The sequence below is a fragment of the Oryzias latipes genome, chromosome 7, assembly GCF_053564925.1.
Source record: "Oryzias latipes strain Hd-rR chromosome 7, Olatipes_Hd-rR_3.1".
Classification (NCBI taxonomy): domain Eukaryota; kingdom Metazoa; phylum Chordata; class Actinopteri; order Beloniformes; family Adrianichthyidae; genus Oryzias; species Oryzias latipes.
This window is the reverse complement of record NC_136243.1, coordinates 31,895,234-31,910,753: the sequence shown is the minus strand read 5'-3', so window position 1 is coordinate 31,910,753 and position 15,520 is coordinate 31,895,234. Positions and strand designations below refer to the sequence as shown.

The 15,520-nt window shown below is 40.5% G+C and overlaps 3 protein-coding genes across 3 annotated transcripts; 2 read left to right on the top strand and 1 right to left on the bottom strand.

The window, feature by feature from the left end:
- The first annotated feature begins 755 nt into the window (after positions 1-755).
- LOC101171577 (troponin C, skeletal muscle) lies at positions 756-7,703 on the top strand. Its single transcript, XM_004070289.5, has 6 exons — positions 756-965; positions 3,150-3,204; positions 3,312-3,455; positions 3,539-3,653; positions 4,868-5,004; positions 7,337-7,703. The coding sequence occupies exons 1-6, from the start codon at positions 771-773 to the stop codon at positions 7,366-7,368; spliced, it is 678 nt and encodes a 225-aa protein (XP_004070337.4). The 5' UTR covers positions 756-770; the 3' UTR covers positions 7,369-7,703.
- Positions 7,674-11,986, top strand: tnnc2.2 (troponin C2, fast skeletal type, tandem duplicate 2). Its single transcript, XM_004070290.5, has 6 exons — positions 7,674-8,771; positions 9,554-9,605; positions 9,726-9,869; positions 10,131-10,245; positions 10,336-10,472; positions 11,494-11,986. The coding sequence occupies exons 1-6, from the start codon at positions 8,769-8,771 to the stop codon at positions 11,523-11,525; spliced, it is 483 nt and encodes a 160-aa protein (XP_004070338.1). The 5' UTR covers positions 7,674-8,768; the 3' UTR covers positions 11,526-11,986.
- A 1,633-nt stretch (positions 11,987-13,619) lies between these two features.
- On the bottom strand, positions 13,620-14,394 carry taf13 (TATA-box binding protein associated factor 13). The gene is made up of 2 exons (XM_004070292.4): positions 14,267-14,394; positions 13,620-14,160 (listed from the first exon to the last, which is right to left on the bottom strand). Exon 2 carries the CDS (start codon positions 14,157-14,159, stop codon positions 13,785-13,787), a length of 375 nt encoding a protein of 124 aa, XP_004070340.3. The 5' UTR covers position 14,160; positions 14,267-14,394; the 3' UTR covers positions 13,620-13,784.
- Positions 14,395-15,520: the final 1,126 nt, after the last annotated feature.

Here is a 15,520-nt window from a genome sequence, read left to right as displayed (position 1 = left end):
TGTCTTTTCCCATCATCCTTTTATGAGAAAAACCACAGGTGTCTGTGTTTGTGATGCAACAGCGGCTACAACAGTAAAATACTCGCTTTTATGCGGGAAATGTTTTTTGCTGCTGCTACAGTTTGTTGTACAGAAATATTTAATGGATTTACTATTTTTAGATGTTTTCATGCAAAGTTTTTGCAAATAGTACAAAGATTTGGTCCAAAAGGACTCTTTTAAACAAAAATGTCTAATTTTTTTTTTGTTCTGTTTGTGATTCATAAAAACTGCTTTTAATTTAGAGTTGCTGGTTTAGTTCCCACTGTTTTAGAAACTTTCTGACCTCACTTTTTTATTTGCATTTTTTATTTATTTACTTGTTTATGTCGTTAATGTTTTGTCTGATTGACAAAGATTTCTGACAAAAGTCAGAAATTAAGTTTCTCTTTTTGTAGTAACATGTTTTGTTCTCACAGGTCATACAGTGAACATTTTTTTTGTTGCTTTCCTCCTCTTATTTTATATTTCTAACAAATTATTTTCACTTTTTTCTTCTGTTAAGATCTTTAAAACAAAAAGACAGAGATCCCTGAAGAATGCCGTAACTCGGCTTGTGTTTCAGGTGTGTGTGGGGGGGGGGGGGGGGTCAGGGGCTGTGAAGACAGCGGCTCATCGGGGGACAGTCTGTCCAAGCGGGCAACGACCTCCAAGTATGTGAGTAGTTGATCTCTTGCCCAAATAATCTCCAGCTGATGGGTGTGAGGAGCTCCCTTGTGTCAGATCTAAATATGGAGGGTTATTGTGAGAGACCACAATCCAGAGATGGATTTGATTGGTCAGCTGTGCTCCGAAGACCAATCCTGGTCCAATCCGGATCGTCTGGAGAGGGTACTTATGGAGCGGGGCAGAGAAGCACCTGGACTGTGCAGGACGAGGAAGACTTTATTCACGACCCGTCTGTTCTTCTGACGTCGGACATCATGGTAAGAAACCGAAAAAAAGGATGAGGAGGTGGATGAAGAAGAAGAGAGGATGAATTTTCCAGCATGTGCTCTTTGCTTTGTATCGGTGAGGATCAAAGATGATCTCAAAGGATGGAGATGGTGAAGATCCACTGCTTCTCCTCATCAAAAGGAGAGATTTTCTGGATCGCCCCGCCCTCCCAGGACTTCTCAAATTGGACACTGGATTTTTTTTACATTTTTTTTTAACTCCAAACTAAACCTTTCAAACTTTTGTACTTGTTTTTTAGAGAACCTCACACCATTATTTGCTCCGAAGGAAGCGACACTAAAGATAGAAAGCAAACAGCTGAGTAAATTGAGACCTCGAGCCGCCTTTTCCGAGTGTCCCAACTCCGGCTTTCACCTTGGGAAAATCTCTCCCAAATCCTCCTCTGGGTCTCGCCTTAAAAATAGCTCGTTTGCAGCCTGTGGGATAAGTGTGAGCCACCCCCTCACGCCCCCACCCAGGCTGCAGCCGTTTGAAAGGGAGAAAGAAGTGGGTTCTGGGAGGAAGCACCTGTCAGTTTCAGTGTTCTAGCTGCAAACGAAGCTCCTGAGTCTGTTTCACAGAGGAAACAGGAAGTGAAGCAGCCTGGAGGTTCTTATCCTGCAGTTTCCTCAGACTATCAGAGTTCGGCGGTTTCATTGTTGTAGGTGGTGTTAGTGTGTCCTTGTCTTGACCGAGTCTTTCTGCCTAGTTTCTTGAAAGCTGCTCATACTCCACACAACCCAGTTCCTAATGTGGAAAAGAATTACTTTTATCAAATCTAAAGATGTTGATGAGCATTTGAGCAGCGGAAAGACGTTCAGATGCGATTCAGAGTGTAAATGTTGAGGCCCATGGCAGGTGGTGGAGATTAAGCCGGGCTTCTTATTTCCGATTCTTGGACGTCACTTTTTCTGACGCAGTTCTTTCTTTAGCTTTATAGACCCAAAGAGGAAACCCCTCAGATAAACGTTTCCTGACGCCTCTTTAATTCACGCTTTTTCTGAGAAGGTTTGGTTTGTACATTTTAATAAACTAAACTAACATTTCAGTAAAACACTGGATTCCAAACAAAACTAAGGTGAAGGTCATTTTTATGTTATGATGGAAATATTTGTTCAAAAAAAGCTCATTTTTGTGTGTTAAAGTCCCGTTCCTGATCCGTTCCCAGTGCTCTTTTAATTATGATTTTTCCATTTTTAGCCAAATTTTTTTTGGTGGTTTTCTGTTTATGAAGAACAGAAGGAGTTCATCAAAAATTCTGTTCTGAGTTGTGAGCAGGACTGTTGCCGTAGAGTGAGCCCGCCCCCATTTCCCGCCATCCATCTGTTTACGCACTCTCCCACTAGCTTACAGCCCCGCACACCCCCAACCTAACATTAGGGGTGGAACAAAAATGGCGAGCAACACCAGAGCTATCCAGCTGTACAGTTTAGATCCAGATCCCAACTCAGACGAGGACAGATTCACAACAGTTTGAAGAAAGACTTGAAGCAACAAGGCAGCCCACAGCATCAGCCTACCACCACCATGTTTGGATATTGCTCTGAGGTCCTACCTTTGAAGGTTTTGTGCATAATCCAGATGTTTCTCTGTGTTCTTGATGCTCAGCAGTATCTTTCTCCTTGAACTCCACCATCAATCAGTTTTTTAAAGTCTCTTCCTGATTGTAGAATCATGAACTCTGACCTGAACTCAGAGTCCAGTGAGGTCTGCTCATCTTTCCATGATCTCTGGCTGCTTTATGACCTTCAGGGTGGGCCTTTGTTGTGTTCTTGGACTCTTTTTGGCCCCCCTTTTCCCCTGGAATGAGTCTCTCCCGCTCCATCTTTTCTACACACAGGGGCATATAGATTATTGTAGAAAATAATTGTTTTTTTAGACTTATTCTGGTCATCGTAGTATGAATCCAAAACAAGTTAAATGACTTAAATCACTGTCAATAATCCATTTGAAATAAACCAGAAATGGGTAAAAAAACGTTCTGACAACCTCCTTAATCTAAGAAAACAGCATATTTAAGTTAGGATCAAAGCTAAAGGCTACTGTTGAGAAATATGACAGGCCTGTTACGTTTTTGTCAGAGAAGCCTCTGATTTGAAATCAATCACAGTCTCTTCCAATTTTCTTTTCTTTCTCTCTGCTTCTCTAAATCTCCTTCCTTCTGCTCCTATAAGCCCACCGACGCCCAGAGCGACGCCCGCTCCTTCCTGACGGAGGAAATGATCACAGGTGGGTTTCTGAGGCGCAGGTGTGGACGTCCTGCTGTGTGTTTTCTTTTATTTTTTATTGCAGTGATCCTTTTGGAGGGATTTTAAACAGTTTCTCTGTTTCCTCAGAGTTCAAGGCCGCCTTCGACATGTTTGACACAGATGGTGGCGGTGACATCAGCACCAAGGAGCTGGGCACCGTCATGAGGATGCTGGGCCAGAACCCGTCCAGAGAGGAGCTGGATGCCATCATTGAGGAGGTGGATGAAGATGGTGAGAGCGTTTTCAAATAAAATACTTTCTAACAGAACTGAAGAAAGTGTTATTCCTCATCCAGCCTCTTCATGTCTCTGCAGGCAGCGGCACCATCGACTTCGAGGAGTTCCTGGTCATGATGGTGCAACAGCTGAAGGAGGACCAAGCTGGAAAGAGCGAAGAAGAACTTTCTGAATGTTTCCGCATTTTTGATAAGTAAGAGATGTAAAATTATTATTATATTAGAAGTTCACTAGCAGGAACATCATCAAGGTCAAAGACTGAACAAAAATAAAACAAAAACAATCTTAGATTATTTTAATCCGGTCCCTTCTAGTTCAGTTTAAGATGTTTTTACAAATTCTTTTATATTATCTAAATACAAATTCTGCATTAAAGTCTTCACTAAAATCCTCATTCCAAGAGTGTAAACAGAAATGATGGAGAGAAATTACTGTAAAAACTAAAAAAACTTAAACATTTGCTGTTAACAGACAAATAATCAACAATGACATTTACTTAAGGGTTCAACAGAAGATACAATCAGGTAAAAAAGGAAAAAAACGGTAATTCAGCAGGTGTAAGTGCCAGATTTTCCTTGAAAATCAATTACAGCATCAGCATGTTGGCCTGACACCCAGTGTTTAAAATGAGTACTGCAGCCAACATCCTGTGCATCTAAAAATACCCCACCCCACCCCTGAGGTAGGATAAACTTGAGGTCAAAATGGGTTTCCTGACAACAAAAACGGAAGACTTGAATAAAAATGTTTGCATTTCTATCCCAGGATTTTTTTAAAGCCCTGTTAGTCACTCCCGTTACCAAGTGTCATCTTATTTATAACTCTATGGGTGTTTTAAATGTTTTTAAAGGGGCTTAAGTTACAGTTAAATATTTTAAGAAGGTTTGTCTCAAGAAGTCTGTGCAAAAAATGTTTAACTTTTTTTTGGTGTTATATTATTTGTCCAAAGCTGCTTTTTCTCAGAGGTGGAGTTATTAAACTCACATTATTACATGTTCTGAAGCTCACTGATTTTCCCTGATGTCAAGATTCATGCTTACTTTAGCAACAGAGGAAAAGTTTGTTGAACTGAAGATCAAACAGAAAATAAAGATTTTCAATTAATTTTTCAGCCGATAAATGCATTTCTATTATATTTAAGTGGGTTCAGCTCTTTTTACAGCAGTCAGTGAGGTCTTGTTTTTAAGTGTTTAACTACAACTGACTAAATAGAAAGGAATTAAACAAGGTGCTGTGAAAAAAACAACACAAAAAGTTTTTTCTTTTAAGTTCTCCTCCTTTTGGATTTTGCTGCTTGATCTTCTTAGAATTTTCCTTCATTTTCAATATTTTGTTGGACTTGTGGCTTAAAAAAGGATGAAAATAACCCTGAACCTTTTGTCAACAGTATTGTTCTTGTCTCTGCAGGAACTCGGACGGTTTCGTGGACCGGGAGGAGTTCGGAGACATCCTTCACATGACGGGGGAAGCCGTCACAGAGGAGGATATCGATGAGATGTTTGGTGAAGCAGACTCAAACAAAGATGGAAAACTTGATTTTGATGGTGAGTCTGAGCTGCCTAAAGCCAGAATTCAATAGTGATGAGTTCAAAGACCGACCTCTGAGATCCTTTCAGCTATAACACACAACATGTGGGTTATCATCAGAGATGACGGATACTAAAGATGAAAGGGCTCCATCACAGAAACTTGAACAAGGTCTCCAATAAATTGATAAGAATTGAACAAAAAAATAACAAAAACAAAAGCATGACCAAGAAAAAGTGCAGCAACAAGAAAGGATGTGACTGAAAACCAATGAGGACTGAGGTAAATCTGAGTCTAACGTAAACTGAACCGAGGGGTGACAGGAAACTGAAAAAGCTAAAGATTACTAAACGCCAACACAAAAAGGAGAAAGTCTTTAAAGTATAAAACCATAAAATTCAAACTGAAAACTCAAAACCTGACTAGTTTAAATGCCAACAAATGCCTCAGATTAGTAACAGGAAGACACAAAAGTCACGCTGTGTAAAACAAAAGAGGTGTGAACATAAAATGCAAAACCTGAATCTGCAGAAAGTAAAAAGACCCTCGTCTTATTTTCATTTTTTTAAAGTGTAAGAACTTTTGACTTCTCTACTAGGGCGCTGTTTTTGCAGTGTACCCTTTAGAAATAACCTTAAAACAAACAAGCAGCAACTTTATTTCTCACGCCCAACGTGGTTTTAAGAAACGGTAACGAGATTCTGTAGCTGCAAAACGAGCCCAAACCATCAGCCTCCCACTGTCGTGCTCCCCAGCAGCTCCGAGGTCTTTCTGTCCACATGGAGAATGGGACTTTTTTTCTCCCTAATATGTTAAAATATGGTTCATCTGAGGATCCTTTCCCCATTTTGGTTTTCTCAGATGAAAGCTTAAATCACAGGATGGTCCATGTTAGAAAGAGGGAGACACAAATTCCCCAAAAGGAAAAACAATTCTTTGCAGGTTTCTGCAATCTGTCGAAAGCTGTTTGACTCAGTTAGTCTGTCATGAAGGTGGTTTTGTTTCTAGTTACAACAGCTAAGTGACTCGTGGAAAACTGGGAAACATTTCAGACGTCTGTCACGATTTTCTATGAAAGCTTTAGTGACGAGCAGAGCAGCTAAGGCTGAAGCAGAGAAAAGCTGCTCACCAGCTCCTGGAGGACAAAGATGGAAAGTTTATGCCAAACTCTGAGCAAAAAAGGGAGATGAATCGATGGAAACTAAAGTGTGACCTAATGAGAACAAAAATCAGACTTGTGTGAAACCTGAGATGCCTGCTCTGTGGGATTTCAAGTGATGAGTCGTGGATGGAGGTTGACCTGTAGAAAGACCAGAGTGTGAACTATGAAATGTAAAACTGAAGGAAAATGGAAGAAAACACACACAAGGCCTTCAACTCGCAAACAAGTTGATGTCTTAAAGAAAACTGTAAGTCCAGATGCCAAGATTCATCTTCAAGACAACGTCACCTGGATGGACAAGAACCTTCATCGCTACCTTAACCCTTGGAAATACACTGAAGGACGAACGAGGTGTGGGAAGAAGCAGGTGTGGTCATGATGGGGGCAAAACGAGTCCAGCAGAACCAGAGGAGCCGAAGTCAAACATGAATCTGAAGAAAAAGAAACCAGATCCGAGCTGATGTGTGGCCGCTGTGCTGGCCGATGGGCGAGCAGCTAGAGCAGAAACTCTTCTATTGCTCTTTTATTAAACCGAAGAAAAGATTTACACTTTAGTAATGTGTCAGAGTCAGTAAAATGGCAATTCTGCTAGAGTTTATTGTGTTAAATCAGAATATTGTGAGGGGCAGACGTCAAAAATGTTACATTTTTGTTGCTTTGATGTAAAAAGTCTCCAAGTTTGGCATTTTTTGAAGCAAATATTAAGTTTTTCTTTGACTTTTCTAATATTCACTTTTTCTGCTGCATCCTCAGAGGTTGCCTCCATCACGATGTTCAAACACACCATGTCTTATCATGGGACACACACTGCAAAATCTGAATTCTAGGAAAGTAAGACTTGTTTCGAGAGTCTTATTTTCTGTGTTGGAAGAAAAATAATCTTATCAAGAAAGATTTTCAAAAGCAAAAATAATCTTAGTTTGAGAAAACGTCTTAGTGACTAGAATTTTTTCTTAAAATAAAAAGTTAAGACTATTTTTCTTGCCTGACTCTTAAAGACAATCTGCCAGCCAATGTGCAAACTTTTGAAAGGGGCTAAAGTCTTTAACTTGGTGTTTGTTCAGTGTGTGTGGCAAACAACAGAATTAGCTCTGAAACAGTTGCACACTTTTATCTGTCTGCACTCGAAGCGTGGCCTTCTGGGCCGTTGGTGGCTCCGCCGGTGACAGGAACTCTTTTTTCCACAGAGTTCCTGAAGATGATGGAGAACGTCCAGTGAGGACTTCAGATCTACATTGTTTGGGGGATTCCACCCACAAGAGGAGCATGAACCTATAGAATGCCATAGAAAAACAGTCACAACTGATAAAGTTACGGATTTAAGTCGGATGCTTCTCCCTCTCATGAAATTTGGGAGTGAGACCTCTCGTCTATAAATACCCATTCAAACCTTTTAAGACGAAGGCGCAGCTACCCCCCACCCCCCAGCTGCCCCCCTGGCAGCTGCTCCTCCTCAGAAATGCAACACCGCAGAGCTTCAACCGTCGCCTCCCCATGAAAACTGCCTGCTGTCTCTGAGCTGTTGATCCTGAATAAAATGGTTTCTTCCGTTTCTCCTCTCTGTGTCAGACTGTTCCTGAGCATCACTCTGCATGGTGTCTTCAAAACTGTTTTGTTTTTCTTTTTTTTTGAGTCAACCTTTTTGCTCACATTTCGCTGGCAGAGACAGTCTAACACCATGCAGACGGTCCGGTCTGATCTCTGAGCTGCTGTCCTTTCATGAACAGAGTCTGAAAGCTTCTCTGACAATCAAGGCTGACTGCAGCGGCGCCGCCTGATGCTCGCCTTCCAACCCAGAAATGAGATGAAGCTGGTTGCTACCAAACAGTTGGTTCTGTTTCTTTTTAGAAAGTGGCGGCTCCCCTCAGGATTTAAAGCCTTTTAAGCTTCCCACCATTTCTCAGCCGCGATCGGATCCCTCCCACTTTCCTCTCTGCTGTTTTTTTTTTGGGCCCCTCCCTCAGAAGCAGAACTCTCTGGTGCCAGTCTCAAAACCTGCTATTCAGGGCAGGCCTGAGGAGGGGCCCGGAACAGACCGACCCACTCCATGAGCTTCTGCTCTCGGTTTCCAGTTTCACACTTCATCTCCACTGAACCTCTTTAGAAATCTAAAGAACAGGAATCACCTCCTGACCCCACGTGTCACACACACCTGCTCTCTGTTTTTGTTGATTCGTAATTACAGTAAAATTCCTTTTCATGGTTGGAACAACAACTAAGAATCTTCACAAATTTTCTGTCAAATTTCTCTTTTCACACTAAATCTTTAAACTTGATGCTGACATTGAATCCGATTTGAGACCTTTTCCCTCCTAACCGCTGCACTCCCGCTCCCAAATCTTCTCCTGTTTACCCAATTTTACAGATTTTACCCCATCAAGGCTCACAACGTCACCCTTCAAGGTGTGATTGGCTTGCCCTGGCCTCCGAACCCTAAAAGTTCAGGATACTAAATCTGGAGGCGTGTGATGGGGTAGTGGGCGGGGCCAAGTTGCGCCGTTTAAAGTGTGTGTGAACCTTGTCTTGATGTCTAGTCTCTCTGTTGGGGTGCACGCGGATTGACCACTCCTTTGGGCTTTTCTTTCTTGGATATCTGGGAGGAAAGGCTAAGCCACAAACATGGTGAGAGTACTTTTGTGTAGATGTCTAATGTGAAACTGACAGGTGAAGCAGGTGCTGATTTATTCATTATTCATGATGACAGTGAGTCTTAATTAGTGTTTCTTAAATAGTTTTCTGATTGTTGATCAATTGTCGTTGGCTTTTGTTGCTTTGAGAAAGTTATCATCTGTTGAATTGAATTAAATAGTGTCACACATTCTTACAACTTCACCGTCATTTCCTAAACAATGATCTAATTATCAACCCACTAATTGTTCACGTTCACATTAATTCCAAAAACGTGACTCTTCCTTCAAATCAGATGCAAATGATCTTAAACTGGACACTGGGTGCTGATGGGTAACGGGATGGACGTCGACAGTAAAAGTGCTGATTCTGCTGGAGCGTCGGATTCCAGAGGATTGGATGACTGCGGGCCATATACAGCGAGTCCAATGCGTTGAGCCGGAAATAGCCGGACTGATTTACACTCCAGAGTCTCGTTAAGACGAAACCATTTAATAGTGAAGCACAAAACTGATGGAAATGCGTCATATTTTCTTTAACATCGTCCGTAGTTCTTTTATTGCAACGGACTATGTGCAAAGTTGCACCTGAATTGTGCGTAAAAGGAGTGAAATCCTAAATAAAATGGTACAACAGAGGCATCGTGTATCTTAACTTGAATAATGTCAATTATTTAGGGTTTGTTGTTAAAATCACGACAATTTCGCAACAAAGGGAGGCCTAAACTAAGCTTGTAATGGGTGGTGTTGTTAAAAAGTGGCCCTGTTTCCTTTCAGACTGACGCGCAACAAGAGGCCCGCTCCTACCTGAGCGAAGAAATGCTGGCTGGTAAGTGGCTTTGCTTCACTTCACCATTCTTTAGCTCGTGCTTTTAATAAATAAAATAACCAATAAAGTAATGGATCAAGCTTTGATGTAGACACAAACTGCTTCGATCCATGTTTTCAGAGTTCAAAGCCGCCTTCGACATGTTTGACACCGACGGTGGCGGTGACATCAGCACCAAGGAGTTGGGTACCGTGATGAGGATGCTGGGCCAGAATCCGACAAGAGAGGAGTTGGATGAAATTATTGAGGAGGTCGACGAGGATGGTGAGCGACGGGAAATGTTTTAATTGTGCGTAACGACGATTTTACGCACAAACCTTTCGCCCTTACGCAACACTTGGCAATCACATGTTGACGATGCTGTCATGTTTCATCGCTTCCTGCTGTAGAGTCACTCTATTAAGACCATTAGACAGTTTCATATTGTAGTTTGGCAGTGTGTGCGTGCGTAAAACCATGCGCAAAAATGAGATTCAAACGGGACGCGCGCAACAATGGCTAACATGGCTCCCTGTCCAACCTCAGGTAGCGGTACCATCGACTTCGAGGAGTTCTTGGTCATGATGGTGAGGCTGCTCAAGGAGGACCAGGCCGGAAAGAGCGAGGAAGAGTTGGCAGAGTGCTTCCGCGTCTTCGACAAGTACGCTCCCTGCGTCACGGCGTGGACGCCAGCGGCCTGGCCGCCGTGTTTCTGTGCGTAACCGTTTGTTTTCGCCGCGCTTTCCTGCAGAAACGGCGACGGGGTGATCGACAGAGAGGAGTTCGCTCAAATCATCCGCAGCTCCGGTGAGCCCATCTCGGAGGACGAGATCGATGAGCTGATGAAGGACGGAGACAAGAACAACGACGGCATGCTTGACTTTGACGGTAAATTACGTCACTGAGGACACAAACGATGTCGACAGTTAAGAGGGAAAATGTGAAGCCAAAGAAACACGTTTGTTTATTTTTGAGTGTTTGTGCACATTTAAGTGGTTGGTGACATTTCGAACACAAAACATCAGGTTGATATGGACGATATAAACATGGCTTTAGCTAAACGTAGTATATTTACTACAAGTACACTAAATCTATACTTAAGGTTAACTTTATACATACTATGTTATTTTAAAACCTTTAAATTTTGTCTTAAGAAGAAGTATTGAGTTAGTATACTTATACACGACATGTACATTGTCTATAGTATACTTGCTATACTTATACATACTAGTTTTCTCCATAAAACAAACTTCAGGTGTACTCTTTGCTAAGGAGTGTATGTGCTGTAAACCCAGCTGTGACATTTAGGTGACAGAGAAATAAAAATTAATTTTCTGGATTAAAAGTCAGACTAAGTTTGTCCACCAGTCTGTGCATTTCTGCATTTTTGTTTTCAGTTTTTGGCTCCACTTGCATTTAAAATGATATAATTTAGATTTCAATCAGAAAACTGTTGAGTTTTCTTTGTCTACAACAAGCAGCCTCTCAGCTCAAACTTAGGTATGATTCAAAACTGCAGAACCTGCAGCATTTCAATTCTTTTCTAATCCAGTCCGATCAATTTCTGAGCTATTTTAAAATCATTCCTTGGTCTTTTAATCATGATTACGCCGTTTGAATATGGAACTACTCAGAAACTGAGGTTTAATCTTAGTTTTTCTTTATGAATGCCCTCGATGATCAGAGAAATGCCACAAGAACATGTTAAAAACCCTTTTTTTATCGTCTTTAAGGAAGTCCCTACTGAGCAATGATGGGATTTTGTGGGTGAACTCTTTAAGCACCAGATTCTAATGAAAGATATCCTAGAATATTCGTGTTCGCAGACTTTTTTTCCATTTTACTTTCATCTTGCGGTTGCACCACGATCACCTCTGCTAATATTTTAATCTGCGTTTGTCTTTCCCAGAATTCCTCAAGATGATGGAGAATGTGCAGTAAAACAAGAAAGACTCTTGGGACATTCCTCCACCTGGCTGTGAAACCCTGCACCATCAGCTCCCCTCCGCCCCCCCCTCTCCCTCCTGTCCACCTGGTTCACCACCTCTCTTCATCCTCAACAGATAGCTAGGACACCCGGTGGGTGGTGGTGGTGGGTCGCTCCTCCCCGAATCAACACAAACGGCTCACCGATGCTGCTCTGACGCCAAAGGAAATCCATCGCATGCACTCAGTGCAGCGCGCACAGCCGCACCTCCACCCTTCTGCTGGTAAAGCTCCGGTCTAGGTGTAGTCTAAACCAGTGTTACCTGTTGCTTAGACCAATGCTTCAACTTTTCTCTGTACAAAGTTTCTGGCTTGAACAGAATAAATGAAGTCACACATGCTCACCTGTAGTTGGTCTCTGTAAAAAAAAAAAAAGTTTGTTTTGAGGAATTTAAATAAAGTCTGTTTGTTTCTTCTTTTTGTACATTTTGTTTGAACCACAGCTCAGCCGTCGGTGCTTTTAATTTGGCGGGAACCAGAGGTTTGTGTTCATGTGAGAGGATTAACATCAGCTCGGTTTCAAGCTTCATGAAAATGGAGAAAGTTTTAAGATGAATAGAGACAAATAACTGTAGGATGAACGCTGTGACGTCTGCAGACTTTTGAAAGATTCACATTTTGAAAGATTAAAAAGAAGGGCTTTAATGTGAAAGGCTGGATTACAGAAGGGAAAAGTTTCAGTCATGTTCAAACTACATCACAGATGTACGTCTTCACATCTCATTTCCTCAAAAAGCTGACACGCTGCAGATTTGGGACAGCTTCAGTCTGTCTCTCTGGATAAGGGAGTTTTTTTTTTTCGTCTCGCATGATTCCGTACGCATCACAATTCATGGTCCACGAATCCATGAATACAAGGTTCATCTAACTTGATGCCGATACGATACAGTCCTTTTACCCAAATAGATTTTTTCAAACAAGCAAAACTCTTTTTTTTTTGTCTTACCGGCACTTTTTGTTTGAAGCAACCAAAACAAAATGTTTGACATCACAGCTTCAAACGTAAAAAACCTGCATTTTGGGTCTTTTAGGCGGTTTTGTTCTTTGTGCCTCATCAAGGTCTTGTTTGAAGTGCTGTAAAAAGAATTATTCATTTGTGTTTAGTAAACACAACTATCATAGTGTGTATCACCTTCAGCCAATGGGAATTGACCCGACTTGGTAGAAGCTGGCTTGTGATTGGATGTCTTTTATTGTTTGCATCACGAGGACATAAAAAGAAAAAGACAGTCGCGACACAGCAGGGGGGTATTCCCTCTCTGGCTAAAAATCTTTTATTTCTCTGGCTAAAGAAAATTGTGTTTGGCTAAAATCTGGCTCTGGCTCTAAGATTCTAAGAATATTAAACACAATTTTTTTATTTGCTAAAACCAATAACTGTTTATGCGTAAAACAGGCATAAACAGAATTAAAAGGCCACTTTGAAAATAGACCAAAAGATGGGACTGGGTCTTTAAACTGAGAATTGTGGCATCCCTAAAACCTGGACATCTACAAATTTAAATATTTTATTTTGGAAACCAAAGTTGTTCATGAAAATTTAAATCAAATTAAAACTGTTCAAAATCAGTCCCAAAAATATATTAGATTTAATTAAAAAACATAAAAATTAGGCCTGCACAATTAATCGCAAATTAATTATCGCAATTTCAAGCTGTGCAATATCCATATCGCAAAAGTCTAAATGGTAAACCTTAAAGGTGCTAAAACAATCTTATGGCAACTTGAACTATTTAATGAATTAAATCTCTTTATGCATTAGACCAATCAGATGGAGCCCTTCACGTTGTTGACCAATCAGATGAGGGTCATTTGGAGAATATTTTAAGACATTTTGACTCTTATTTAAATTACTTTTGCAGTGAAATGGAAATGTTTTTGCTATTTATTCATTTATCGCAAGTTATATTGTCATCGCTAATATCGCGAGTTTTCCTCATATCGCACAGACCGAATTAAAATGTGTGAATGTGAAACGTGTCACATAAAAACATCAGTTGTAAAAAAATAAAATACATAAACACGTTGAGCCTGGATGCAAAACCCAGATTTGAAGGACAAATGTTTTATTTTGCCTTAATTGTTTGTGTGAAGATTTTCAGGAGAAAACAAGAAAAACCTTTTTCTAAACCAATAGAACAGAAAGGTCTTTAGAGGTGAAGGCACCTTTCCCCGGAACGTGTTTCTGCATCTTCTCCGGCCCATAAGCGGCTCTCAGGATCCATAGTTGGCCTCATCGAAGGCTTTTCGGGCTCTCTTCAGCTCCTCGTTCATGGTCAGCAGGTCTTTGACTCGGGCGAACTTCCGGGGGTCTTTGCGGATCAGGAAAACGATGTCCTCCACCTGGACGCGGCCCTGCCGCCCGAAAGACATGGCTTTGTGGGTCATATCCGTGAGGAACTCGATCACCTGGTCCTCCAGGATGTCCACGGACTCCGTGTAGGGGTTCTGGTCGTCCCCGAAGCCGTACATCATGCAGCGGAGCTCCTTGGAGAAGAGCCGCTTCCTCCGCCCGTGAGACACATCAGCGCCGCCGCTGGCGTCCTCCAGCTCTTCTTCGAAGCCGGGCTCGTCTTCCTCTTCCGCCATTCTACCGGGAATACACACGAGTACCGAGAAGGTTTATGAGAGTTCTCAGACAAAAATAAAAATCAGTAACCTTAAGAAAACAAAAGCCAACACGGGCGCCAGCTTACCTTCGTCTGTTTGGGTCTGACGGTGTGAAAGCAACACTGCCACCTACTGGACCGGAGGACGACTCCCGGAAGTACAACAGGACACTTTTTTTTCTTCAAAGAACAAAACTTTATTAACAATGTTGACTATTGTGACATGTGACACAACGACAGATCAAACTGAACAAAGGGGAGAAACTAAAACAGCAACAAGTGAAAAAGGAAACAAAATTACAAAGGATATTACTATTAATCACAAACTATGAGGAATGGGAATCAAAAAGGGCATCACCAATAAATTGTATTTTTAAAATACGATTCAAGTTTTAAAAGCCTATAAATTCTCAGTTTTGAATAGATTTAGCATTCTTCTTAATTTTACAGATAAAAATGGGCAAGAAGGGTTTTTCATTAGTATATTTAAATTCATGAATGTAATATTTAGCCAGCATGAAAGTAGAATTAAGTAAATAGATCCAGTTGTCTTCTTTGCAGAGGAGATTAGAAATTCTTATTTCATCAGAAAAACTTTTTCATGTCAAAGATAAAAAAAGAAATAACCTTTTTCATTTTCAATGTATTTTCTTCACTGGATTTTCAAATCTGCTTAACAGAACTATTTGTTAAACCTTTTGGCCTTCATTAAGACTTTCTGAGGCTTTAAACCAGAAGAAAAAAGTGTATTAAAATACAAAATTGTTTTTCCTTGTGTTTCCAAATGCATTTTTCAAATTTAGGTGTAAATTAATTTACAAATACAATTGTGAATGAACAAATAGCTGAGAGATAATGTGATTATATTCAAATCATAATATCTCTCAACCAATGACTAAAAGAACATTTTATTTTAATATGTAAATCTACAATCTGGAAATACAAAACACTTTGCAGTGCAACGGTTTAACTCTATGTGTTATTTAGTAGAGGACCCTTAAAAAGCTGAAACACCTTTTCAAAGACTCTTCCATACATTCAAACAAGTTTTTCTTTAGAATTATTTATGTTTTCAGCTTTTCAGCATGCAAATATTAAATTAATTTAAAATAAGTTGATAAATAATTATTTATAACAAAGGTTTATTATGTTAAAAATGCAATAAACAAATTTGAGTCAGTGGGTAAAGAAAGAGTTTTTTTCCTGAACACTCAGGTCAATTTTTTATTGCGTCTTAAACTGACATTGTTGTGAGCAAAAACCTACCAAATCACCCAACATTGTTTATATCTATACCTCATTATAAAAACATTTGTTGTAGATTTTATCAAAGGATTCAAC

What these genes read in the sequence shown, in the direction of transcription:
- tnnc2.2 (XM_004070290.5), top strand. An exon ending in TGAGGAGGTCGACGAGGATG is followed by an intron (nt 9,870 to 10,130) that starts GTGAGCGACGGG and finishes GTCCAACCTCAG; the next exon opens with GTAGCGGTACCATCGACTTC. An exon ending in CGGCATGCTTGACTTTGACG is followed by an intron (nt 10,473 to 11,493) that starts GTAAATTACGTC and finishes TGTCTTTCCCAG; the next exon opens with AATTCCTCAAGATGATGGAG.
- LOC101171577 (XM_004070289.5), top strand. Translation starts at nt 771, where the DNA reads ATGGAGGGTTATTGTGAGAGACCACAATCCAGAGATGGATTTGATTGG. An exon ending in TGTTTCCGCATTTTTGATAA is followed by an intron (nt 3,654 to 4,867) that starts GTAAGAGATGTA and finishes TTGTCTCTGCAG; the next exon opens with GAACTCGGACGGTTTCGTGG. An exon ending in TGGAAAACTTGATTTTGATG is followed by an intron (nt 5,005 to 7,336) that starts GTGAGTCTGAGC and finishes TTTTTTCCACAG; the next exon opens with AGTTCCTGAAGATGATGGAG.
- taf13 (XM_004070292.4), bottom strand. Translation starts at nt 14,159, where the DNA reads ATGGCGGAAGAGGAAGACGAGCCCGGCTTCGAAGAAGAGCTGGAGGAC.